This window comes from Lepus europaeus, chromosome 16, assembly GCF_033115175.1.
Source record: "Lepus europaeus isolate LE1 chromosome 16, mLepTim1.pri, whole genome shotgun sequence".
NCBI lineage: Eukaryota > Metazoa > Chordata > Mammalia > Lagomorpha > Leporidae > Lepus > Lepus europaeus.
In genome coordinates, this window is record NC_084842.1 from 49,609,053 (window position 1) to 49,636,562 (window position 27,510).

The 27,510-nt window shown below is 47.4% G+C and overlaps 1 protein-coding gene across 2 annotated transcripts; it reads left to right on the top strand.

Annotated features, from left to right (window-relative positions):
* On the top strand, positions 1-27,510 carry FDFT1 (farnesyl-diphosphate farnesyltransferase 1). Of its 2 annotated transcripts, XM_062213841.1 has the most exons (8): positions 1-199; positions 8,712-8,809; positions 9,936-10,119; positions 17,176-17,304; positions 19,086-19,277; positions 22,912-23,088; positions 24,911-25,063; positions 26,629-27,510. In XM_062213841.1, exons 1-8 carry the CDS (start codon positions 101-103, stop codon positions 26,848-26,850), a joined length of 1,254 nt encoding a protein of 417 aa, XP_062069825.1. In that variant the 5' UTR covers positions 1-100; the 3' UTR covers positions 26,851-27,510. The 2 variants fall into 2 exon arrangements, with proteins under 2 accessions (XP_062069825.1, XP_062069824.1); XM_062213840.1 differs by lacking the exon at positions 1-199 and having other exon boundaries at positions 8,371-8,809.

Genomic DNA, 27,510 nt, shown 5'->3' on the forward strand with positions numbered 1-27,510 from the left:
GCCTCAGCCTCCAGGTTGGCGGAGTGCTGGCGGCTGCGAGCCAGAGGTCCCCGAGAGAGCCGGACGCCGATCCCCGGCCCGCCGCCCGCCCGCCGCCAGCATGGAGTTCTTGAAGTGCCTGAGCCACCCGGAGGAGTTCTACAACCTGCTGCGCTTCCGGCTGGGGGGCAGACGCAAGGTGATACCCAAGATGGACCAGGTGGGCCGAGCATCCTCGCCTCCCCGCCTGGCGGGAGGCTGCGCGCGGCGGCGGCCTGGCCCCGGGGAGGGCGCCTCCGCCCGGCTCCTCGGTCCTTGGCCCAGCGGCGCTCCGGGGTGGACCTTGCCCTCCCGACCGGCCCCCGCCCGCCCTCCAGGTGTTCCGGGCGTCGTGCGTCAGCGCTCGCCCCCCGTGAACCTTGGTGTTTGTGAGCGCTGGGGTCGAGGTGACACGGGCAGGTGAAGCTGGGGGCATTTTGGGTGAACATAAGGAGCTGTGCATGTGTTACCACGTGAATACCTCCTCTGGAATGAAGTCTTCCAGTGTTCGGTGAAGCCACCTTCTACACCTGGCTTCCCCAGCTTCCTGCGGGCCACAGCCACTCCTGTGTCTCAGCGTTCTTATCTCTAGGTCAGGCTGAAGGCCAGAACTTGATTTTATTTCTCTCTCATCTGCCTCTTGCTCCTACCCTTCATTGAATGAATGATTACAAAGGTTTTTGTCCCAATAGGAAGATTATTCTTACTTGATGATTGTTACCCTTCCCCCATAGAAATGTCACAGGTACTGCACTTTGCTTAAATGGACTCCTAATCCGTTTTCTTTAATTAAAGCACATTAATTTTCCCCTTTATCTCATAGCTAAGAATCCTCGTCCTTTCAGGTCTAGCTCATTCAGCAGACACTGAACACCTGTTCCCCTGTTAGGCTCTACTTTGGGTGCAAGGTGGCAGGAAAGTGCCTTTAGACAAATGAGACCCTCCGAGAACTCCCCACCCTGTCAGGGCACTAAGATGTTATGAGGTTGTTCGCAGAAAACCTGGAAGGCAGCATCCTGAGACAGCCCTGCTGCCCCTCTGCCCCTCGCGTGCTCTGATGTTGGTTATTGGTGCTTTCGTTTTATATTCCCAAAGTCCTTGTCAGATTGAAGATTTTACATTTGATTCTGGATTCTAAGTTGTTTGCAGACAGGAACCTTTTTTGATGCGATGTGTCTGTTGTGCCCCAACATGATAGCTTGTCAATGCATGTAAAGATGAATTAATGAACTAAGGCTGGGTGCCCTGCCTCAAGAAGCTAATAGCCCTTTAAACAAGATAAACTTAAGTAGAGGTAGCAGAAGACAGTAAATGCCATAGGAAATGCACAGGAGGAGAAATTCACTGCTGGCTAGGATAGGAATGTCATCAAGAAATACCGACTTAAATTATGTTTGTATCTTGCCGAATAAAAATTTGTCTAACCAGAGATTCTTATTATGATTTCTAACTTAGGGCACTCTTGAGATTATTTGCAGATATAGATTGAGAATATTTAATTCAAAAACCAGATATCCAAAATGCACCAAGATTCAAAACTTTTGAAGTACCAGCTTGAGGCCTAAAGTGGAGAATTCCGCACCTGACCTCATGTGACAGGCCACAGTCAAAATGCAGGTGCATTACAGATACCAGATAAAATTACTTTCAGACTATGTGTATTAGGTGTATACTCAACAAATGAATTTCCTGTTTAGCTTGGGTCTGGTCTACAAGATACCTCACTACACTTACGGAAATATTCTGAGAGCCAAACACTTCTGCTGCCAGGCATCTCAGATAAGGGATATTCAACCTGGATTTGTTATTGTACATTCATACGTTTGTTTTTAAGTCTTTAGATTTGTTTTCATTTTATTTGAAAGACAGAGACCTTCTATCCTTTAGTTTGTTCCCCAAATGCCAGAACAGCTGTGGCTAGGCCAGGCATCAGCCAGGTGGCAAGGACCCAAGTACTTGAGCCATCACCTGCTGCCTCCCAGGATTAACAGCTGCGCCAAACGCCTGTCCCACATTTGTATGTTTTGTAGGGAGGAGAGCAGTGTCGACTATTGCCAAATTCTTCCATGGGATCTGTGACCTGAAACAAATAGAATCTAGGGTGTGCAGTTTGCTAAACACCTCCAGTGACAGGTAGTTCACTGCCTCTGGAGACGGCCCACTTAGTTTCCAGATGGTTCTGGTATTTGGAAATGCTACTGTAGAGTGAATTATACTTCCACGCGTTCTTCTTCCGAAACCAGAGAATCTAATCCTTGTTTTGTAATATAGCACTTAAAGTATGAGAACTCTCATATTCTCTCTTAAGAATCCTGATGTGCCAATCAAATGTTCTGTGCGTCACTCTTGCCTGAATGACCTGCTCGCTTGCTCTCTTAAAGTACAGAATTGCAGTATTTTAGGTGTGGTCTGGCAACGTTAGACCACTTCTCTTCTTATAGATGTTGTGTTCGTTCTAATTATTACAGCTTAAAATTCCTTTAACTTGGGGCTGGCACTGGGGAAAGGCTGCCTATGATGCTGGCATCTCATATGGGTATTCGTTTGAGTCCCTGCTGCTCCAGGGGACTTTATTTGAAAGTCAGAGTTACACAGAGAAAGAGAGGCAGAGAGAGAGACAGGTCTTCTATCTGCTGGTTCACTCTCCAATTGGCCAAAATGGCCGGAGCTGCGCTGATCTGAAGCCAGGAGCCAGGAGCTTCTTCTGGGTCTCCGATGAGGGTACAAGGGCACAAGGATGTGGGCCATCTTCTACTGCTTTCCTAGGCCATAGCAGAGAGCTGGATCAGAAGTGGAGCAGCCGGGACTAGAACCTGTGCCCATATGGGATGCTGGCATTGCAGGCGGCGGCTTTACCTGCTATGCCACAGCACTGGCCCCAGCTGCTCCACTTCTGTTCCAGCTCTCTGCTGATGGCCTGGGAAAAGCAGCAGAAGCTGGCACAAGTATCTGTGCCCCTGCTACCTGCATGGGAGACCTGGAAGAGGCTTCTGGCTCGAGGCTTCTGGCTCCTGGCTTCGTTGTGGCCATCTGGGGAATGAACAAGCATATGGAAGATCTCTGTTTCTGTCTCTGTCTCTCTCTGCAACTTTGATTTTCAAATGGATGAGTAAATCTTAAAAAAACACAAAGATTTCTTAAGCTTAAAAATGCACTTATGATTATAAAATATTTGAAGTAAATAGCAAAGTTATGAAAATGTTGTAAGCCACTTGGGCCATCTGTGAGATTAAATGCCAACTTTTTGCCATATTTTTTCATCGTTTTTGTTAAAATATAAAATGCCCGGCCGGCGCCGTGGCTCAACAGGCTAATCCTCTGCCTAGCGGCGCCGGCACACCGGGTTCTAGTCCTGGTCGGGGCGCCGGATTCTATCCCGGTTGCCCCTCTTCCAGGCCAGCTCTCTGCTATAGCCTGGGAGTGCAGTGGAGGATGGCCCAAGTGCTTGGGCCCTGCACCCCATGGGAGATCAGGAGAAGCACCTGGCTCCTGGCTTTGGATCAGCGCGGTGCGCCAGCCATAGTGGCCATTGGGGGGGTGAACCAACGGCAAAAAGGAAGACCTTTCTCTCTGTCTCTCTCTCTCACTGTCCACTCTGCCTGTCAAAAAGAAAAAAAAAAATAAAATGCCCAAGTACAACTAAAGCCATTTTCCCCATTTCAAACCCTCCTCTGCTCTCTGATATCGGTGTTCATTGACATTTCAAGCAGTAGAATTGTGGTCATTTCAGGTTCCTAATGGCACCGCTTCGGCCTCTAGTTTCCTAGGATGGTGCCCTGCTGAAAGACTTTTTATTTATTTATTTATTTATTTATGTATTTTAAAGTTATTTATTTATTTGAAATGCAGCAAAGTGATAGGAAGAGAGGGAGAGAGCAAGAGTGAGAGAGAGAAAGATACCTTCCATCTGTTGGTTCATTCCCCCAGATGACTGCAACAGCTAGGAACTCCGTCCAGGTCTCCCATATGTGGCAGGGCCATTAGCTGCCTTCCCAGACTCGTTAATAGAAAGGTGGATCAGCAGTGACACAGGCAGGACTTGAACTGGCAGGCACTTTGGTGTCAGATGTCAGTGTCCTCAGTGTTTAAGTACCCTCCACAATGCCAGCCCCCTAAAGGCTTTTTAAACCTGGGACTTTACCTTTCAGGCAGAGAGTATTATAATAATAATGGCTAATATTTATTGAACTTGTACTATGTGCTAGGCACTATTTTTTGCATCTATTATTATTTAAACCTCCCGTGATCCTATGAGGAAGCTAGAGTTGTTTTTTTCTAAGTTATAGATAGGAAACAGGCACAGAGGTTAATTGCCTAGGACCTAATGGCTTTTAAGTGGCAGAGCCTGGCTTTAACCCTTACATTCCAACTATAGAGCTCACTCTCTTTACCCTGCTTTGCTTATAATTTTTTTAAAAGATTTATTTATTTTATTTGAAAGTCGGAGTTACACAGAGAGAAGGAGAGGCAGAGGGAGAGAGAGAGAGAGAGAGAGAGAGAGAGAGAGAGAGAGAGAGAGAGGTCGTCCATCTGCTGCTTCACTCCCCAATTGGCCTCAACAGCCATAGCTGCGCAGATGCGAAGCCAGGAGCCAGGAGCTTCTTCCGGGTCTCTCATGTGGGTATAGGGGACCAAGGGCTTGGGCCACTTTCTACTGCTTTCCTAGGCCGTATCAGAGAGCTGGATTGGAAGTGGAGCAGCCAGAACTTAAACCGGCTCTCATATGGGATGCCGACACTGCAGGCAGCGGCTTTACCCACTACACCACAGCGCTGGCCCCTGCTTATAATTAAGACAGTGGACTACAAAGAGACATTAAGCAGCAGATTGTCCAGCCCAGCTGAGAGTTGGACACACTTTCATGTGCTGGACATAGAGAGGAAAATGCCTGCCCTCACAGTCTAATGGGGAGCAGAAGTGCAAAAGTTCAGAGAGCCTAGGAACTGTCATGAAATACCAAGTACTTTTTCTTTTTTAAGATTTATTTATTTGAGAGACAGAGTTACAGACAGAGAATCTTCCATCCGCTGGTTCACTCTCCAAATGGCTGCAGTGGCCAGAGCTGAGCTGATCAGGAGCCAGGAGCTTCTTCCGGTCTCCCACATGGGTTCAGAGCCCAAGCACTTGGGCTATCTTCTGCTGCTTTCCCAGGCACATTAGCACAGAGCTGTATCAGAAGAGGAGCAGCCTGGACTAGAACCAGCACCTGTATGGGATGCCAGCACTAGCAGGAGGCAGCTTTACCATGCCACAGTGCTGGCCCCGGCCTTTTTTTTTTTTTTTTAATTTATCTATTTGAAATAGATAAATTTCCAAGTTAAAATATCTATTTGAAATAGATACATTTCAGAGTTACAGAGAGAGAGAGGTCTTCCTCCACCAATCCACTCCTCAAATGGCCGCAATGGCTGGAACTAAGCCCATTCAAAGCCAGGAGCCCGGAGCCGCCCTGGGTCTCCCACGTAAGTGCAGGGGCCCAAGGGCTTGGGCCATCCTCCACTGCCCTCCGAGGCACACCAGCAGGGAGCTGAATCAGAAGTAGAACAACTGGGACTTGAACCAATACCCACATGGGATGTTGGCACTGCAGGTGGTGGCCTTACCTGCTACGCCACAGCACCGGCCCCAGGGTGGTTTTCTTTTTTAAAGACTGTAGTTTTTCACGTCTACTGTGACTATACCTTTGTGCTTATTGACCTTAGCTCAAAACCATTAGTTGTAGCTGAGGATGGAAACTTGGCAGAGCAATGAAAGGAATCCCTGTGGTCTGATAGCTGTCAGGTTGTAGGAAGAGCTGTCCTGGAGCTAGGTAAAGAACTTTTGCACTTCTTCTTATACCATAAAATTTTGCCTCTGCACAGTTTGGGAGGGAAGGAGTTAGCAAGCTTTTTTTTTGCTTTTTTTTTTTTTTTTAAGATTTAATATTTACTTGAAAGAAAAGCAGAGTTACAGAGAGAGCAGGAGAGAGAGAAAGAGAACAAGAGAGATCTATCTGCTGGTTCACTCTTCAAATGGCCACAACAGCCAAGACTGGTCCAGGCCAAAGGCAGGAGCTTCATCCAGGTCTCCCATGTAGGTGCAGGGACCCAAGGACTCGGGCCATCTGCTGCTGCTTTCCCAGGCGCATTAGGAGGGAGCTGGAATGGAAGCAGAGCATACAGGACTTACGGGATGCCGGTGATGCATGTGGCCTGACCTGCTGTGCCACAGCCCTGGCCCCTGGAAGACTGTTTTAAATACTCTGCATTTTATTCATCAAGCCTTCACTGGATGTTTTTGTGTGCCAGACCCTGTGCTGTACTAAAATACAGTACCCAGTAAATATTAGCTTTTACTAACAATTGTTTATTGGGAATGGCAGTAAAATGAAATTATCAACATTATGTGACATTTTTTAAAAAGAAAAAGCTTTACTCTTTTTGACAAAATAACATATATCAGTGATAGGAAATTTTTGGAAATGTACATAAGGAAAATCTTAGTACACTTGGACCCCACCAGGGTTCACTTAACATTCCAGTGTGACTTTGTGTGATTCTTACCAGTAGATAAACTGCCATAACTCTTCTGTTATGTATTTCAAATGTTTCCCATGTCTCTCTTAACAAGGTAGGGCCTGGGAGGGCAGCGGAGATGACCCCAGAACTTGGGCCTCTGCCACTCGTGTGGGAGACCCGGATGGAGCTCCGTGACCCAGCCCAGGCTGTTGTGGCTGTTAGGGGAGTGAACCAGCAGATGGAATCTCTTTGATTCTCTTTCTGTCGTTCTCTCTCTTTCTTGTTCTCACTCTGCTTTCAAACATATTTCTTTAACAGAAGGTGGGGAGACTTGTAGGGAGAGGAAGTGTATGGGTACTCTTGGTACTTTGTACTCAAACTGATTTTTTAAAAAAGCCTACATAACAAACAAATTTCACACACAGGAAAGGCGAGTCTTTTTTTTTTTGACAGGCAGAGTGGACAGTGAGAGAGAGAGACAGAGAGAGGTCTTCCTTTTTGCCGTTGGTTCACCCTCCAATGGCCGCCGCGGTAGGCGCGCTGCGGCCGGCGCACGGCGCTGATCCGATGGCAGGAGCCAGGTGCTTCTCCTGATCTCCCATGGGGTGCAGGGCCCAAGCACTTGGGCCATCCTCCACTGCACTCCCTGGCCACAGCAGAGAGCTGGCCTGGAAGAGGGGCAACCGGGACAGGATCGGTGCCCCGACCGGGACTAGAACCCGGTGTGCCGGCGCTGCAAGGCGGAGGATTAGCCTATTGAGCCGCGGCGCCGGCCAAGTCTTTTTTTTTTTTTTTTTAAATTTTTATTTATTTATTTATTTTTTAAAAATCCACTCGGATTTTTTTTTTTTTTTTTTTTGACAGGCAGAGTGGATAGTGAGAGAGGGGGACAGAGAGAAAGGTCTTCCTTTTTGCCGTTGGTTCACCCCCCAATGGCTGCTGCGGCCAGCGCATCGTGCTGATCCGAAGCCAGGAGCTTCTCCCGGTCTCCCATGTGGGTGCAGGGCCCAAGCACTTGGGCCATCCTCCACTGCACCTCCGGGCCACAGCAGAGAGCTGGCCTGGAAGAGGGGCAACCGGGACAGAATCCAGCGCCCCAACCGGGACTAGAACCCGGTGTGCTGGCGCGGCAAGGTGGAGGATTAGCCTGTTGAGCCACGGCGCCGGCCCTGACTTTCTGACATAGGCTTGCCTTCCGTGTCACTTCTGGAGAAGCGGGGTCCTTGTTTTCCTTAGGGAAGAGTAAAGGTCAGGAAATGGCGCAGTACATGTCACTGATCTCAAAGGGAAAGGCAAGAAGAAATCGTGGAAGGAAGAGCCCGCTTTCCAGAGGGCAGTAGAGGCTTAGCAGGTGTTTAGGAAAAAGGACAGCTGGGCGGTAGCAAAGCGGGAGGAGGAGGCTGCGCTCAGTCCTACATCCCTCCAAGGGAAAATGGGAAGTTAAGAGTGGCGCCCTGGGTGGAGGGGAGACAGACCCCAGGGGCAAGGGGCGACTCTGGCTAACCTGCACCAAGGTGCGGGCCTGGTTGGAAGGGGATCCAGCCGTGGGGTCTGTGAGAGAGTCTGTCAGAGGGAGGAAGTAGCCCGGGTTCCATCCGCAGCCTGTGGGTTCCAGGGAGAAGGGCAAGCCCCAGAGGAAGCGCCAGGGCGCTGGGGCTGCAGGGCGGGGCCGCGGGGCGGGGGCGGGGCTGAGGGCGGGGCCGCAGGCGGCCTCCGCTTGTGGGGCTGCGAGGCGGGGCTGAGGGACGGGGCAGCCTCCTCGTGCGGGGGGCGGGGCAGGGCGGACTCCACGTGTGGGGCGGGGCGCCCTCCGGGCTCGGCCTGCGCAGCGAGTTATTTGGGGGGAGGGAGAGTCTGTTGCGCCCCTCGGCGGGCGCCTCCCAGCTCTGCTGGGGTCTATGGAGGAAAAACTCGGCTGGCTCCGCGATTCCCATGGCCGCAGCCGCCTGCAGCACCAAGGCCATGTCCCTGTTCAAGCGCACCTTGGTGCTGAGCCCCGCTGCGGCGCCCAGGGGCCCGAGCGCCGGCGCCCCAGCGCGGGGCTGCCCTTTGCCTCCGGCCGCCTGGCCCTCCAAGGACTGGCTGCGGGGAGAGGGTGTCTGCGGTAGGCTGCGGAGCCCGGCCGCCGGCCGCCTGCCCCCGTCCCACTCGTGCTCGTCCGCGCCGCCCACCGCCGTGTGTGTTGTCTGCCCGCAGGACTCGCTCAGCAGCAGCCTGAAGACTTGCTACAAGTATCTGAATCAGACCAGTCGCAGTTTCGCGGCTGTTATCGAGGCGCTGGATGGGGAAATGCGGTGAGTGGCAGATGCGGCAGTGCCTCCGACTTGGGGGAGGAGAGCTTTTCCGTGGGCGCTTGAGTCATCCGGAGCTACTTTGGGAGCGCTGCAGTCCCTTGCTCTTGGCTTTGCGAGAGCGCGGCCCCGCCTGTGTGCAGGAAATGTTGGGGATTGGAAATGCCCATGTGTTTACTTTAGAATGCCTTTCCAGGCACCTGGCCATCTAATAGTGTCCCTGCGGGCCAGCTCTTTCAGAGAAGGGAGGGCAGGGAGGGGGATGGTAATGTTTATTAACTTTTTTTAGTCCTGGCTGCTGAACCTGCCTGAGTAGGTCATGTATTTTTTTGGCTTCCCTTACTCTGCTTTGCGTTTCTGGCCTAGTGGGTTAATTCCCCTGAAGCTGCCTTTGCGCAGAGTATACACGACAGTCTACACCAGCTGCTTTTACGTGTGATTCCTTTAACTGAGAAGACGTTGTGTCTTGGGACTTCCTTTTCTATCTGCAGATTATTAGTTTGGTCTAAACATTTGGTTTGTAGCTGTTCTACATTAGTTAAATTAACTCAGAGAGTTAATAACTCCATCTGGTAGTTTTTATTATTATTATTTTTTAAATAAACTACTGAGGTCCATATACTCATTTAAGAAAATAAAACTAGTATAAGTTTCTTTAAGTATGAAGCGTCTAAGATATCTTTTCATAGTTCTGTAGAGCTAAGGTAAAGGCAGGTTTAGAAAATGGCTGGTGTTGTAGCCATTAACAGTGGGTTAAGCCGCTGCCTACAACACCAGCATGGGCTCTGATCTGTGTCCCAGCTGCTCCACTTGCGATCCAGCTCCCTGCTAATTGCCTGGGGAAAGAAGTACAAGACGGTCCAAGTATCTGGGCCTCTGCATCCCCTGGGAGACCCAGATGAAGCTCCTGTCTTGGGCCTGGTCCAGCACTGACCATTGCAGCCATCTGGGGAGTGAACCCATGGATGGAAGATCTCTCTCTCCCTTTTTCTCTTTTACTCTGACTGTCAAAATAAAAAGATCTTAAAAAAAAAAAAGGAAAATAAAATGGCCAGTAGAAATTAGATGGTATTTTGAAGTTCATATCTTTGGATGTCCTAATGTATTAACAGTTCCTCCTTTTCTACAGCCATGCAGTATGCATATTTTATCTGGTTCTTCGGGCTCTGGACACCCTGGAAGATGACATGACCATCAGTGTGGAAAAGAAGATTCCACTGTTACACAACTTTCACTCTTTCCTTTATGAACCTGACTGGCGGTTTATGGAGAGTAAGGAGAAGGATCGACAAGTGTTGGAGGACTTCCCAACGGTAGTGGAATGAGTCTCTCGTGCCCACGTTTGTGTTTGTACTTGGTAATGCAGTTGTCAGCCTGCACCCCAGCGTAGTAACGGGTGGTTGGTGATACAGCCTCTCTGTGCCTCCATTGCGTCCTGTGTGAACCACCTACCTCATTGTATTGTTGTGAGGGGTAAGAGTTAATATAGGACAAGTTCTAGAACAGTGTTCACTACTGTTTTTATTGCCAGTATATTGTTTGGAAGTCCTGTGCGTCTTCCTGTGGAAAAATGCATCCAAATGTTGTGGGAGATGCCACACTCACCGTGGTAGCTCCCACACTCGCTGTGTGACGTGACTGAGTTCTGGAGCGTCGTGAGCCTTGGGGCATGGGCTTGCTGCTCTAGAGAAGTAGGCAGTGAGCTCTTGCCAGCTGCAGTGAGGCTTGAGAAGCAGGCTGACGCTCTGCTGCTGAGAGCTGCATGGACCTGGCAAGTCCCTTCACTGCTGTACGCTCAGTGTCCTTACCTGTAGAGGTAGAACCCTGAGGATTGGATCATTTTCTACCTGTAACATACTTAAAATAATGATAAAGCTTGGTACGTGCCAAGTGGTCTGTAAATATTAGCTATTTTGTCCATCTTGTTGGAGTAAAGTGAGCTGTAAATAAAACCTTGTGCTGTAGAGTCCCTCACATTTATATGTGTGAGTATGCCCACGTTTCCAGAATTTTCATGTCTTATCACATAGATTGTAGATCGTCCATATATAATAAGTAAAAGTCTGATTCAGCGAAGTCATGTGTTCCCGAATAGCCCAAAGAAGTCCTCTTTGTACCCATTTGCCAGAGTTTTGGGAGTGGGACAGTGCTGCTGTGACTTTACTGTTGAATCACAGCTGCTGTGTGGTGTGTCTGGGCAGGCGGGAGCTGGATGGACAGAGCAGAGTGTACCTATTCCAGAAGAATGTTTCAGAAAGACTCCCTCAGAGCGGGGCCTATTTCAGATTGCTGAGGTCACATCAGGTCACATCCGGTCCAAAACAAAGGGTCTGTGAAGGAGATGAGAAGGGAGAGCTCTACCCAAGGCAGGTACTCGCGGGTTAGTCCTCACGGAACACCTGAGGACCGGAGCATGGCTGTCTTCTCCCTGGAAACCTGTGACTGGCTCTGGATGAGCCTTTGGACCTGCGAGGGTGGATGAATTGCTGCCAGTAGTGGGCACGTGTCATTTATAGTAGATTTTCACTTAAACCAATACTTACCAAAGGCAACAACGGCCTCCCCAAACTCCTCTTTTTTTTATTTTTAAAGATTTATTTATTTATTTGAAGGCAGAGTTATAGAGAGAGAGAGAGAGAGAGAGAGAGAGGGAGGGAGGGAGGGAGGGGTCTTCCGTCTGCTGGTTCACTCCCCAGATGGCCACAATGGCCAGAACTGTGCCAACCAAAGCCAGTAGCTGCTTCTGGGTCTCCCACGCAAGTGCAGGGATCCCAGGACTTGGGCCATCTTCTGCTTTCCCAGGCCATAGCAGAGAGCTGGATTGGAAGAGAAGCAGCTAGGAGTTGGACTGGTGCCCATATGGGATGCTGGCACTGCAGGTGGCGGCTTTACCTGCTATGCCACAGCGCCAGCCCCCCCAAACTCCTCTTGACCTGAGTAGATTCATAACAAATAATGGTTGTAGGATAAATGTGTTAGGTAATATAAAAAACAAGGCTAGGCTGGGCATTTGGCGCAAAAGTTAAGGCCCTTCTTGGGGCACTCATGCCCACCATGTGGGCATCCCATATCAAAGTACCTGAGTTTGAGTCCCAGCTCCTCCTCCAATTGCATCTTACTGCCTGGGAGGCAGCAGGTGATATGGAGGTACCTGCCACCCATGTAGGAGAGACCTTCCTGGCTCCTGGCTTTAACCTGGCCCAGCTTTTGCTGTTGCAGTCACTTGGGGAATGAACCAGTGGATGGAAGATTTCTCTGTTTCTCTCTCAAATAAATAAGCAAAAAGTTTGTGGAAAATGAATTAAGTGCTAAGTTTTTAAAAAATTTATGTTAATTTTGGTTAGTCTTAGCTAGTAAATTTTCAGCCAATATTTCAGCATATTTATAAATGCTTATTTGTAAGTGCCTTTATACATAGAGCATTCTAATGGAAAAATAATGTTTTATTCTAGAAGATATCAAATGTGGACATGAAATGTGTCTTTTCCGTTTTGGGTAGTAGAGTTAGAAAGCAGCGCCCCCATCCCCCTGAACGCAGAGAACTGCTCCTAGGCAGAGTAAAGGGAGCGGAAAGCTCAGGACAGCCAGTGCTGTTTTGTTGCTATTCGCCTTTTATGTCCTTAGGAATATGAAACTGTACCAAGATGTGTTTTGTGGGTATGTATAATTTTAAGATACCTGAGTTTGAGGTCCTTTCAGTCTGTGATTCAGCAGGAGACAGCAATAGAGAAATGGTCTTCTTAAGAAATGACTATGTGCACTCTGAAATGGAATGCTACCATCCCCTTCTCGACCATTGTTCTGGGTGTCTGGAATCCCCCGTCTCTGAGCCTATGTCCAAGGTCTGACTGTTTCTTTAAGTCCATCTCTTTTTTTTTTTTTTTTTTTTTTTTTTTTTTTTTTTTTTTTTTACAGGCAGAGTGGATAGTGAGAGAGAGAGACAGAGAGAAAGGTCTTCCTTTTTGCCGTTGGTTCACCCTCCAATGGCCGCTACGGCCGGCGCATCTCACTGATCCGAAGCCAGGAGCCAGGTGCTTCTCCTGGTCTCCCATGCGGGTGCAGGGCCCAAGCACTTGGGCCATCCTCCACTGCCTTCCTGGGCCATAGCAGAGAGCTGGCCTGGAAGAGGGGCAACCGGGACAGAATCCAGCGCCCCAACCGGGATTAGAACCTGGTGTGCAGGCGCCGCAAGGCAGAGGATTAGCCTGTTAAGCCACGGCGCCGGCCTTCAGTCCATCTCTTATCTAGAATGGAACATGCTGCCAGTGGCTGTGCCCAGAGGCCTGAGGGGTGTGTTTGGGAGGGTGCTGGTGGGTGGTGCAGTTGCCTGGTGTCCTACAGGTAGCTTCTGACCAGATCACAGGATAGAACAAGTAAGGGCTTAAGAGTTGGGCCTCACTTCCATAGCTCTGTTCTGAGACTGAGGCAAGAGAAATCCCTTACCTTATTTTATTATTATTTTTTAAAGATTTATTTATTTGGAAGGCAGAGCACAGAGAAGAAAGAGATTGATCCTCCATCCTCTGGTTCACTCCCCAAATGGCTACAGTGCCCAAGGCTAGGCTGGTCCGAAGCCAGGAGCCAGGAGCTTCATCCAGGTCTCCCACGTGGGTGCAGGGGCCAAGCACTTGGTGCCAGGAGCATTAACAGGCAGCTGGATTAGAAGTAGAGCAGCTAGGACTCAAACCACCACCCTTATGGGATTCCAGTGTTGCAGGAGGCAGCTTTACCTGCTATGCCACAATACCACCTCCTATTTTATTTTAATGATTTATTTTATTTGATAGGTAGATTGACAGAGGGAGAGATAGAGAGATATCTTCCATCTGTTGGTTTACTCCCCAAATGCCGCAACAGACAGGACTAATATAGGATGAATTCAAGAACTCGACTTGGGTCTTCTATGTAGATAATAACAACCCAGGTACCTGAGCTATCATCCTCTGGCTCCCAGGCTCATTAGTGGGGAGCTGGATTGGAAGTGGAAAGTAGCCAGGATTCATACCAGCACTCTGAAATGGAATGCTACCATCCCCTTCTAGACCGTTGTTCTGGGTGTCTGGAATCCCCTGTCTCTGAGCCCATGTCCAAGGTCTGACTGTTTCCTTAAGTCCATCTCTTATCTAGAATGGAACATGCCACCAGTGGCTGTGCCCGGCACCTGAGGGGTGTGTTTGGGACGGTGGTGGATGCAACTGGTCCTACAGGCTGGAGCATTCTTACATGTGAATGTGAGGTCTCTCCCAGGGCTGGACAGAACTGGGGGTGGAAGGGAGGGGCACTGGGGATCTATAGTCTCTGCCCTTCTGCATCTTGGAGCAAAACCCTGAGTACCAAGCATTTTAAATTCAAACCTGAACCATCCAGGTTGTCAGGGCAGGAAGGTAGAACATATTTGAATGAACATGTTTAATAGATAATTTAAAAAATTTTAGCAACATATGGTATGTGGGCCTCCATTTGCCCTGGTGTCCCAGACCCATGGCATTTAGGAATAAGCCTAGATAGAACAATCTGATCCAATCAAGTAACTCTACCTCCATGTACTGTCAGTCTGTGCCTTCAGATTGAACCTGGGGCTTTATGCTGTAGTGATCATTTGTTGATACCATTTCAAGTCAGGGTTTCTAGAACTCTCATTGTATACTATGGGTCCAGTTAGAATATCATCATCCCTTGTCTCTGTGGAGTTGGTTCTAGGACCACATGATACTGAACTCTTTGGATTCTCGGGTCTCTTGTATTTACGCATCTTAGTAATTCAGTCCTCTCTAGATGACCCGCCATACCTTGTCCAGTGTAAATGCCACGTAAATTGTTGTTATATTATCTAGGGGAAATGACCAGAAAAGCCTGTACGTGTTCAGTATGGGCACATTGTGTTTATTAAATGTTTTCAGTGTGCAGTTAATAGAATCTGAAGATACAGAGCCCATGCTTATGGAAGTCCACATACATTTCTTACCAGAAGTTAGTGCAAGAAATAGTACGGTGTTTTTTGGTTTTGCTTTTGTTTTGTTTTGTTTTAGTGTTTTAATTTCATTTTGTTTGAGAGACAGAGAGCTCTCATCCACTGGTTCACTCCCCAAATGTCTGCAGTTGCTGGAGCTGAGCTGCGCTGATGCTGGGAACCAGGAATGTCATCCAGGTCTCCCACATGAGTGCAGTGACCCCATTACTTGGGCCATCATTGCTGCCTCCTGGGGTCTGCATTGGCAGGAAGCTGGGGTCAGGAGCTGGAGCCTGGAATTGAACCCAGGCACTCTGATATGGAACACAGGCCTCTTAGCTGCCAGACTGAATTACTTTTAACAATGACAATAATAATACATTTATTAATTTACTATAAATCAGTTACTAAAAATATTTCATGATTCATTTTTTTTTCTATAAAGTAGTTTCAATAGGCAAACTACCTAATACATGATGCACTGTTACCTACATTTTTGTCAGATCACCTGTGAGGCATAGTGGCAGAATTCAGATTCAGAAGATCTTGCATTTAATCATTGGCATAATTAACTGCCTCTTTCAAGCTGGCTTTTTTTTTTATAAATTAATGATTTATTTATTTTTTAAAAGATTTGTTTATTTATTTGAAAGTCAGACTTACACAGATAGAGGAGAGGGAGAGAGAGAGAGGTCTTCCATCTGCTGGTTCAGTCCCCAATTGGCCGCAACGGCCAGAGCTGCGCCGATCTGGAGCCAGGAGCTAGGAGCTTCTTCTGGGTCTTCCATGTGGGTGCAGGGGCCCAAGGACTTGGGCCATCTTCTACTGCTTTCCCAGGCCACAGAAGAGAGCTGGATTGGAAGAGGAGCAGCCGGGACTCGAATTGCCACCTATATGGGATGCTAACACTGCAGGCAACGGCTTTACCCGCTATGTCACAGCGCTAGCCCTTCAAGCTGTTTTTTAAAAAGCAAATAAGCAAAAAACTCTTGAACATAGTAGGGATTTGATAACAGTGTTCTAAGATTTCTGACTGGGGAGTTTGCCTTCACAGGTGAACGGAAATGCCACGCTGTCCTTGCCCGTGACACGGGATCTGGCATTTGTCGACTCTCCCTGTGGGCTCCTATCACACCAATGCTTCCTTCATGAGCTTACAGGCACCAGGAAGTGGTCTGAGGCCCAAGGCACCGCGTCTAGTCTGGAGTGGAACCCACCTGGCACGAGGTGCTGGGGAGGGTACCCCTCTCACAGCAGAGCTTGTCGCTGGGCCTGGACAATGCACAGAACCGGGCAGGAAGCCTGGAGTTGGCAAAGCACCCCTCTTCCCTTGGGTTCACTTTTTTCTTGCATATTTTTGTTTTCACGTTTTGAACTGTATAATCATATAATACATTTGAAAAAGTTATTGGAAGAGACATATCAAATTCAGAAATGAGAAAGTGTTTATTTTGAAGAGTTTGTTTTCCTGAGTCTAAGCTCCTCCTCCCACTCTCATTGGCCTTCTCATTTTATAAATAGAACTGGTCTGGCCGAGGATCTGTGTAAGGAAGGGTTCTGGGGGGAGTCAGGGAGTCGCCTACCTTCTGCGAGAGGTGCTAGTATTTTCCGTCCACAGGAGGAATTTGCTTTTGGCTCTGGCTTGGAACAGCTGTTCTGGAAGGAGCAGGGGTCAGAGATTGATTTTATGGGTCTTGGGGGGTTAAACAGTGGATTAAATGTCATTGTTTTTATTAGTTTATTTTGTTAACCCATAAACACTTCTTTGAATTTAAGCAAGATATTTCTGCAGTACCAATAAACTTAATAAACATTAATACTGTTTTCTACATTAGAACATGGCTATGAAAAAAAAAAATACCAGGCAGCATGCCTCGTATTGAGTGAGTTGCTTAAGGAAATAAAAAATGTAACTTTACAGTGAGAGAGACACTACAACTTTATGATACAATTGGGAAACTGACAATGGGAAGTGGCTGGCTGATCTCCTTGCTAGAATAGGAGCTGCTAGGGTAAAAGTTTCTGTTTCCCTGAGGTCTCTCGCTAGTGCCTAGAACAAGGCTTGTTAGGTAGAAATGGCTTGATAGACACTTGCAGAAATGAATCTTTGCCATAACAAGGTTCATCTGAGCAAGATGTTCTTCCTAAAATTCTTATACTTAATATCCAACTCTGTGTTGAAGCATCTTTTTTATTATATATTGGAAAATGAATAGATAATGAGACTTTGAGTTTCATTTTGCATCTAGGAACATTAGCATTTCTGTTTAATATTTATAGAATGTACAGAGCTTATTATTTAGCATGTAGAACAGTATAGTTGAGGTTGAGCATACAGATGGGGAGCCATCATGAGAGTTCTGCCCTGCTTTGTGTTGTAGTCGTTCACGCTTCCTGTTTTCTGTGGTCTCCATTTCAGATCTCCCTTGAGTTTAGGAATTTGGCTGAGAAGTATCAGAAAGTGATTGCTGACATTTGCCGGAGGATGGGGATGGGGATGGCAGAGTTTTTGGACAAGCACGTGACCTCTGAACAGGAGTGGGACAAGGTTAGTGACTGCAAAACAGTGTCTGAGCATGGGCATCACAGGAACAAGTCTGCTAGATCCAGGTTTTCTAATTTGACAAGTCATCTGTTCGGGTTGAATGTCTCATCAGAAGCCCTTGATAGAGAATTAAAGTTTAATTCTCTGTCAACAAAATTTTTCATGCCCTCAAGAGTTTACTGTGAAGCAAGGCCAAAGTAGATTGGACTTGTCTGAAGATAGACATTAAGCTCATAATTTAAAAAGTGCTTTCTGTTCTTTTCCATCACTGAGTATGTGTGTTTGTGTGTCTGCCTTAGTATCGAGTCATCTCCAGTCCCATCTTAAGACTGTGTTTACAGTCAGTACCAGGCTGGCGCTGTCTGTTTCTGAGACACAGATACCAGTTAAGCTCTTACATTGTGTGTCTGTTTCCTTGGAAACAAAGAACAGCTCATGAGAATCCAAAGGTATTGGCTTTGGGTTTTTGGTGTCTTATACCAAAGGGTGAGTATCTCTAATATCCTACTTCTTCCTCTCTCATTGTCTCCTGACTGAAGTAAGACGCTTAGTAACTTCCTTTTTTGTGGAACAGATCTATTCAGGAAACTTAATTATATGTTGTTAAAGTTCTGATCAGATAAAATTGAATATTTGAAGAACTTTTTCTCCTTCAACTTTGGAAGAAGATAAAGGTCTCCATTCTGGGAGCATAAGATACTTCAAAAAGTTCAAGAAAAATTAAAAGATAAGTTTATTTTGGTGCAAAACCTTTTTGAGGGGCCAGTGTTTGGCCTCGCAGTCGGGATAACCATGTGCCCTACCGGAGTGCCCTGCTCTGCTCCTGACTCCTGCCTCGGGGGCAGCAGTGGTGGCTCGGGGTTGGGTGTCCAGCTCCCAGCCTCCACTGGGAGGCATTTGGAGAGTAAACCAGTGTACACAACCTCTCTTTCTCCATGTGTCAGTCTGTCTGTCTCTCTGCCTCCTGGATAAAGGGGAAAAACAATTGAAATGCATGCATATGAGAGTTCTTCCAAAAATTCATTAAAATACATGTTATGAAAAAAACTATACATTGATTGCAAAAAATTTTTAAACTTATCTTTTAATTCCATATTCCATAAACTTTTTAAAGTACCCTCATATTTGTACCCAAGGAACTATTATTTTAAAATACATTTAAACAGTACTATAGCTGTTCTAAATTTTTTTCCCAATAATTCTTTTTATAGCTATCCACACCTGATTGCCTTCTAATTTCAGCAGATCTTCCCTTTCCCCAGACTTCCTCTCCTAGAACATTCCAGGTGCTTTTACTCCCAGGCAACTTGTTACTCTTTGGTCTCTAACGTTTACCCTTGCTGATGACCACTGCGGGTATTTCCCTTCTTTATCACTTCTTAGATTGCCTGATAGACGGAAAGTTTTACTGAAATTAATAAAGCCTAACTCTTAAGGTGGACTTAACCTCTGGCCTCTGACTTCCCGGATGGATGATCTGTGAAATTGTTAATAAGATGTTTGTGGTGATGGACAATGCAGAGCACTTACAGTAGTGTCAGAGCATAGCTGGGATACTTTGTTCTCAGACGTCGAGTTCTCATTGCCTGCAGACCAGCGTTGTGCAGTCTTTGGTGCACAGTCCTTCCATGTGCATGTGTGTGCTTGTATATTTGTGTTTTTTAATCAAAATGAGATCTGGAACGTTCTACTTGGAACCTGCCTTTTTGTAGCTAATGATCTCTAATGTTTCCATTTTATTAAAATTTTCTTTATTAATGTACTTTAAAAATAATCTTTTACAGTACTGTCACTATGTTGCCGGACTGGTGGGAATTGGCCTTTCCCGTCTGTTCTCGGCCTCAGAGTTTGAAGACCCCTTAGTTGGAGAAGACATAGAGCGTGCCAACTCTATGGGCCTGTTTCTGCAAAAAACAAACATAATTCGTGATTATCTGGAAGACCAGAGGGAAGGAAGAGAGTTTTGGCCTCAAGAGGTAACAGATTCAGAGTATCTGGGAAAAAAAAAAATTTTAGAGACACTCTGAAAACAAATCATTAAACTTTTGTAGTTGCAAGTGACAGAAATGCAGGTCAAACTGCCTTAGGCAACATGAGAATAACGTAAGTTAAGATTCAGTTTGCTGCAGGTAGGCGCTGGATCTCGGGTGGCAGTACAATCAGGCATTGGGGACATCTGGCTCTTCCTCTGTATCCTTAGAAATACCCTTTACAGGGAACCGTTCGAGATGTGTTTCCCTGGGTTCTGCGAGCTGCTCTGGCAGACTAAACAGACCCAAGGAGGGGGTTGTGGAAAGCCCAGCGTGCAGCCAGTCTGCTGTACGGGTGACAGCCTGCTGCCTGCAGTCTGGGCTGAGCCCTCAGCCTGTAGCATGTGCTGCCATCTCCAGGCCAGAGAGTGCCAGAATGGAATTGAATTATAAAACAGTTGGCATCTGCTGTGAGCTCCATATTGAGGAGTGAAATAAAAGTTGAGTAGAATAGAGAAGACCAACATGAAGACATTAGAGGTTCTAGATCATAGTGAGTGCAGGGCTTGGAATACAGGCAGGAGATCTCAGTGAGGTGCCATATTGGTGCTGTACTGTCCAGTACAGCAGCCACGAGTCACATATGACTACTGAGCCCTTGAAATGTGACTAGTGTGACTGAGGCATTGAGTTGGACTTCTGTTTGATTTTAGCTCATTTAAATGTACATAGCCAAATATACTCCGCTTGCACAACTCTGCACACTAACAACAGAATAGGAAGCTCCAAGGGATTAGGAAACTGTCTCAACTGTGATTTTTCTAAGGAGGCATGGTTCAGGGAAAATATAGGATCCAATGAAGTATTCTTGCCAGACTTGTCAATGAACAGGAGGAACAAAGGAAAAATGAAAATATGAAATGGCTCTGTAGGGATACAACCAGCGAAATCCAGAATGGAAGAAATTTGTCAGGAAGCAAAACCCTTTCTTCAATAAATGGCCTGAAAAAAGGCAAAAGAGATTCTAGAGATTAAAAAAGATCTAAGTGATATCAAAATGCAATTTGTAAAGCTTGTTTAGATCTTTATTTGAATAAGACAAGTGTAAAAGAAAAGACCATGGAAAAATTTGAATTCTAGCTGTTTTAAGTATTTTTATTCTTAATATTTAGGTGTGATAAATAATTATGTATTTAAGAAGGGGCCCTCAACTTTGGAAATATGTCATGACATTTATGGTTCAAATGATACAATCCATCAATCTGAGTAAGAATAGATAATTTTTTTTTTTTATTTGACAGGCAGAGTTAGAGAGAGAGAGAGAGAGAAAAGTCTTCCTTCTTTTGGTTCATCCCCCGAATGGCCGCTATGGCTGGCGCTGTGCTGATCTGAAACCAGGAGCCAGGTGCTTCCTCCTGGTCTCCCATGGGGTGCAAGGCCCAAGCACCTGGGCCATCCTCCACTGCACTCCCAGGCCACAGCAGAGGGCTGGACTGGAAGAGGAGCAACCGAGACTAGAACCCGGCGCTCATATGGGCTGTTGGCGCTGCAGGCGGAGGATTAGCCAAGTGAGCCATGGCGCCGGTCCCAGAATAGATAAAATTTGACCTTTAATAGAATCTCCTACTCCTTTTAGGCCTAGGCATTTTTAAAAGATTTGTTTATTTATTTACGTGCTTTATTTTTTATTTGAAAGGCAGACAGACAAAGGGAGTGAGACATCTTGTCTACTGGTTTATTCCCCAAATGAGCACAGCAGTCCGGTCTGGGCCAAGCTGAAGCCAGGAGTCAGGAACTCCATCCTGGTCTCTCGGAGGGGTGGCAGGGGTCCAAGCACTTAGGCCATCTTTACTGCCTTCCCAGCATATCAGCAGGGAGCTGGGTTGGAAGTGAAATAGCCAGGACTTGAACCAGCACTCTAGTATGGGAAGCTGATGTCCTAAGCACCAGCTTAACCCACTTTGCCACAGTGCCATAGGCTTTTTTTTTTTTTCCTTTGTAAGATTTCTTTATTTATTTATTTGAAAATTAGACATCTTCCATTCCCTGGTTTACTCCCCAAATTACCACAAGAGCTGGGACTGTGTCAGTCTGAAGCCAGGAGGCAGGAGCTCCATCTGAGGCTCCCATGTAGGTGGCAGGGGCCCAAGTACTTGAGCCGTCATCCCCTGCCTTCCCAGGCACAGAGCAGGGAGCTGGATCAGAAGTGAAGTAGTTAGCACTTGAACTGCATTCTGATAGGGGACGTGGGTGGGCATCCCATCCCCTGTCCTTATCATTTATTTTGAGGAGTATGTAAGGTTGCAGTAAACATATTTTAAGAAGCTGAAGAGTTACCTAAGAATAAAAGTAAGTTATTTGCTAGCTTCAGATAATCTTCTAAATAATATTTATTAAAAATCATAAGATCGGTGGGACTGGCGCCATGGCACAGTGGGTTAATCCTCCGCCTGCAGTGCCAGCATCCTATATGGGTGGCAGTTAGAGTCCTGGCTGCTCCTCTTCCAGTCCAGCTCTGCTGGCCTGAGAAAGCAGTAGAAAATGGCTCAAGTGCTTGGGCCCATTGCACCCACATGGAAGACTTGGAGAGAAGCTCCTGGCTCCCCGCTTTGGAATGGCGCAGCACTGGCCATTGCAGCCATTCGGGGAGTGAATCAAAGGAGGGAAGATCTTTCTGTCTCTCCCTCTCACTGTCTATGGCTCTACCTCTCAAATAAATAAATAAAATCCTTAAAAATAAATAAATAAAATTTAAAAAATCATAAGATCGGAGCCAGCACTGTGGTGTAGTGGGTAAAGCCACCACCTGCAACCTGGCATCCCATGTGGGTGCTAGTTTGTGTCCTGGCTGCTCTACTTCTGATCCAGCTCCCTGCTGTGTACCTGGGAAGGCAGGGGTGACGGCCCAAGTACTTGAGTTCCTGCCACTCACATAGGAGCCCCGGATGGAGTTCCTGGCTCCTGGCTTCAGCCTGGCCCAGCCCTGGCCATTGGTGGCCATCTGGGGAGTGAACCAGCTGAAGGAAGATTTCTCTCACCCTCTGTCTCTCCCTCTCTACGTATCTCTTACTTTCAAATAAATAAATGAAAGCTAAAAAAAAAAAAAAAAAATCATAGGATCAATCCCACCAGTCCAACTGAAAAAATGTTGCTTTCTTTCAAGCAACTAAGATCCAGGGAGGTAATGTTAGAGTATCAACCTGTTTGTTTTTCCCAAATGTGCTTGTTCAGTATTTTTACCAGAATGAATAATGTAATGTTAATCATTAATTGTCTTGAGACCTGGCCGTCTGGGGAGGGTTTAATGTTTATCCTGTGGTACTGTTGTAGCTGCTTTTGTTTATAGCTGATGCCTCTTTAGTTTGAGGTCAATAAAGCATTGCTTTGTGCGTATTGCAATAATGGTCTCTAAAAACATTAAGGACATTCCCATTAACTCACTCCTGCCTTGCAACAGGCCCTGAATGCTAGTAAATGGCCATGGCATGACAATGGACTTGACCTTGGGGAAAGCTGAGTCAGTGGCAAAGGGAGATTTTACTGTATATCACAGTTCTTACTCACAGACCCCTCAGTATCGTTTGTAAATGCACCCCCCACGCACATGTTGACTTGCTGCTTAATCCTCCCCTCTGTCCAGGTTTGGAGCAGGTATGTTAAGAAGTTGGGGGATTTTGCTAAGCCAGAGAATATTGACTTGGCCGTGCAGTGCCTGAACGAACTCATAACCAATGCCCTGCACCATATCCCGGATGTCATCACCTACCTTTCAAGACTCAGAAATCAGAGTGTGTTTAACTTCTGTGCTATTCCGCAGGTATGGAGGGGGCTCCTCTTGGTGTGTATGGGAGGCAGGGGCTCCAGGGAGCAGGGCGGTGGCGAGCGAGGGGCCTGCAGATACTGTTCGGCTCTGCTGTATTCCAGGGCCATGAGTCCTTTAAAAATGTCGATTTTCTTTTGCTTCGGGATCCACAAGACTCCCCTGTGTTTCCCAGCCAGTGTCATACCTCAGCCCGGAGGCTGAGTCTGCTTGTTTCAGAAGCTTCCTTCTGGGTTTGCTTTTTCTGCCAACTGTTCTGAACCAGCTGTGGATCAAGGGCTTCAGCCTGTGTCTACAGGGAGTGCTGGGTGAAACTTGGCGGAGTTGTTACCATTAAAACGTCTTCCTTAAGCAGCTGTCCTTTTCCTAAACTCAGGGTACAAAACCTGACGCTGCACACCCGGCCCCTGACATTCTGGGAGCTTCTCCCACTTGTCTTTATTGGTTACTTCAGTGTCTTACTCAAATCAGTGAAGAAAGTAAGAGGACTTAACTGCTTTGGAAATTGGATTGTTCTTGTTCTGAGGACCAACTTTGAATAGTGGCTGGAACGAAAATGTGTATCCCTGTCTTCTTCTTCTTTTTTTTTTTTTTTTAAGATTTATTTATTTATTTGAAAGGCAAAGTTACAGAGAGGCAGAGACAGAGAGAGAAAGAGAGAGAGAGGTCTTCCATCCACTGGTTCACTCCCCAAATGGCTGCAACGGCCAGAGCTGGGCCGATCTGAAACCAGTAGTTAAGAGCTTCTTCCAAATCTCCCACGTGGATGCAGGGGTCCAAGGACTTGGGCCATCTTCCACTGCTTTCCTAGGCCACAGCAGAGAGCTGGATTGGAAGTAGAGCAGCCAAGACTTGAACCAGTGCCCATATGAGATGCTGGCACTGTAGGTGGTGACTGTACCTGCTGTGCCACAGCGCCAGCCCTGTGTATCCCTGTCTTAGGTCTACATTTATTCTAGAAACTTTTTCCTTTGAGGAAATCATCCCCATTCTATTACCTTCCCATATTTTCTTTTTTTGAAAGGCAGGGAGACAGACAGAAAGATCGTCCATCTACTCGTTCATTGCGCCAGATGCCCATGAGAGCTGAAGCCAAGAGCCCAGAACCCAGTCCTTGCCTTCCACCTGGGTGGCAGGGACCCAGCTACGTTAGCCATCACCCGCCTTCCAGGGTCTATATTAGCAGGAAGCTGGAGTTAGAAGTAGAGCTAGAACTCTTCTCTCTGTCTCTCTCTCTCTCACTATCCACTCTGCCTGTCAAAAAAAAAAAAGAAGTAGAGCTAGAACTCAAACTCTGGCACTCTGATAAGAGGTGCAGGTGTTAGAAGCAGTGTCTTAACTGCTGTGCCAAACACTAACACCCCCCCCCCCCCATTCTTAAATATACAACGATTAAATTCATTGTAGGCAAAACCCAACCAAAAATAGAAAACTCTTTCCTGATACTATTTTGAAATGTACATTTCAGATCTAATAACTGTGTACTCTGTCATGGGAAATGTGTCATTTATTTGTAGTTGTTTCTTCCAAATAAAGTGGAACCTCTGGCTAAATCATTTCAGAATCATTTCAGACTGCACAGACTGCTTGATTCTGTGTGTCGGTGAGAAGGGTGGAGTGGGACAAGGACAAATCTTGATGTACTTTGTCACTGGTGCTTTTTCTTGATTACTGAAATCTTTGCTCTTTGCCTGTTGTTCGCTTGTGGAGAGTTTTCTCAGATTCATGGTGACAGCTGCTTGCAGCACCCTTTCTAACTTTTATCCTGAAATGAAATGAATTGGGATTTTTCTCTCCCGTTTCTCCTTGTCGCCCACAGGTAATGGCCATTGCTACTTTGGCTGCCTGTTACAATAATCAGCAGGTTTTCAAAGGGGTGGTGAAGATTCGGAAAGGGCAAGCCGTAACCCTCATGATGGATGCCACCAACATGCCAGCTGTCAAAGCTATCATCTACCAGTATATGGAAGAGGTGGGTTTTAGTCAGCTCCCTGGATACGGTGTAGCTACTTTTGTGATTTAAGTGTTGGTATTTACACATACCATGTTTGGATGTTAGATGATACCAACGGCTCCCAGAGTCAGTGTCCTTACTAGGAAACAAATACGTGTACAGAAGCTGGGTTGATTGTTCAGAGCTGCCTAGGACCTGGGTCAGAGACCATCAGTGAAGCAAGGATTAGGCGGGCCAAAGGGGAATCGTGTTTTTGGAGCTGGAAGATGATGCTATGGGCATCGTAAGAGACCTTAGACTGATTACACCAGCCTGTGGCCAAGGAGGAGTATTGTGAGGGAATTTTTACTTTTTTACTTTATTTTTGTATCACCGTCATTACACACAGAAGTTTTTGAAAGAGATTAAAGAGAAATGATGGTTTATCCCCACTGCTTTTCTCTCTGTTGCTGTCCTTTATAGCATAATACTAGATATTAGACACCATTAGCATGTTCCTCGGGCTGTATTCTTTAGGGAAGAGAGTAACAAGGATTAAGCTATGCCTGTTGGAGGGTGGTGGTAGAATACTTTGTATAATGAAAATTAGGGGTAAACAATTATTTGACAATGACCTGACCAGTCTGCTCGCCTCAGTCTGGCTCTGGTTGTTGTTACTTGGCACCAGCAATCCCTGAGCTGGCTGGTTAGTTCAACCCAGTGAGCATTTATGGAGCGCCTGCTGTGTGCTAGGCATAGTGCTAGACTGGAGCTCAAAGGGGGAACAAAACAGGGCAGTGCAGCTGGGGGCACAGACACAGCAGTTATCTCTAAGTGAGAGGTTGGTCTGCCCAGGAGAGGCGCTCTTGGCCCTCTGTTGAGAGCTGGGGGATAGGTCAGTGCTGACCAGGTGAAGAAGGGGTTGGGAGGAGCCGCCCAGGGAGGGAGCGGCATGAGGGAAGAGAGGAGCAGTGAGGGAAGAGAGGAGCAGGGTTCGCAGAGCCTTGGCCAGGCAGGGCCACCACCGGCGCCGTGGGTGGAGTGGGAAGTGGGGGCGCCCAGCAGCCTGCGTCCCGGGCAGCCTGGGATCCCACGTGAAGGCGCTTGGGTAAGAGGGAGCCACTGAGTTGTCAGGGCTTTTAGGTGTCGGTGACTATGAAGACGGATGAGTGGATTTGGGTCAAGCTAACAGGTGGCCCGGCTGAGAGGCAGCAGGAAGGGCCCACCATTGTCAGTAAGCGTAAGGATGGGGGGGAGACGGGCCCTGCGCATGTGTGGAGGCACAGGGCGCACTCCTGCCCCTGCGTCTGGCTGATCTGGTTTTCCTGAGCAGCTCTTACCCTGTCTTTCCTCTGCTCATCATTTATTGAGCATCTACTGTGTGCCTGGCACTGGGGGGAGGGGTCGGAAAGAAGAGCAACGTGGCACAGCTGCTGCGCCGGGGGTCTCTGCTTGCTGGCACGGCGGTCCGGGTGGGCCCCCGCCCTGTCGGGGCAGTGACTGTATAGCTCAGCGTCCTCAGTGGTGAAATAACGCGGAGAATGTTTGCAGAGGACCCGGTGCTCCGCGCAGAGCGCCCACTGTGTCTTCCTCTCCTCTAACAGATTTATCACAGAATCCCCAGCTCAGACCCATCCTCCGGTAAAACCAGGCAGATCATCTCCACCATCAGGACGCAGAACCTGCCCAACTGCCAGCTCATCTCCCGCAGCCACTACTCCCCCTTCTACCTGTCCTTCGTCATGCTCTTGGCTGCCCTGAGCTGGCAGTACCTGAGCACCCTGTCCCAGGTCACGGAGGACTACGTCCAGACCGGAGAACACTGATTGGAACATGTCTGGAAGCTGCAGTTCACTACGAAATGGCCTCACCTGCGAGGATGGTGTCGGCTTCTCTGTTACTTTTTTTTCCTCCTACTTTCATCCCTGAAGGAGCTCAGGGTGCCTGAACCTCTAGAAGCCGTGAGGTGCAGTTGAGAAGTTACACACAAAAGGAAGGCCGCCTGGCCCCAGCAGCTCCCCGACGCGGGCCTGGCCTCATGGCTGCCGCCGAGGCGAAGCAGCTGCACGGGCACGAGATCTGATCCGGAGTGTATCAGGCTGGAGTGAGGGTTCGACATACTGAATCCGAAGCAACCTTTGAGTAGCTGTCGTAGTCGAAAGTGAAGTGGACTCTCTCTGTCCATTCCTGTTTCTCTCATCGCTTCGTTGCGTTTCCTTGTTTGAATGTGGTAGACCTGAATGTTGGTAGTTCTGCGTGATCCCTTAGATCTTCTGTGATCCCTTAGAAGGCAGACTTGTCTTCTGCATATGAAGGCTGGGAATAAAAATCTGGATGTCCTGGTACTATTTTCTGATTGAAGGGGAGTTGGGCTTCCGAGAGAATCGGCAGGGATGCCTTTGGCCTCATTGTAGAGGTGTGGCCTCCAGCGAAGACTGGCGTCTTGGGGAAGAAGATTTTGTAATAAAGAATTTCATTATTCTGCA

What these genes read in the sequence shown, in the direction of transcription:
- FDFT1 (XM_062213840.1), top strand. Translation starts at nt 8,448, where the DNA reads ATGGCCGCAGCCGCCTGCAGCACCAAGGCCATGTCCCTGTTCAAGCGC. An exon ending in GAGAGTTTTGGCCTCAAGAG is followed by an intron (nt 19,278 to 22,911) that starts GTAACAGATTCA and finishes CCCTCTGTCCAG; the next exon opens with GTTTGGAGCAGGTATGTTAA. An exon ending in TCTACCAGTATATGGAAGAG is followed by an intron (nt 25,064 to 26,628) that starts GTGGGTTTTAGT and finishes CTCCTCTAACAG; the next exon opens with ATTTATCACAGAATCCCCAG.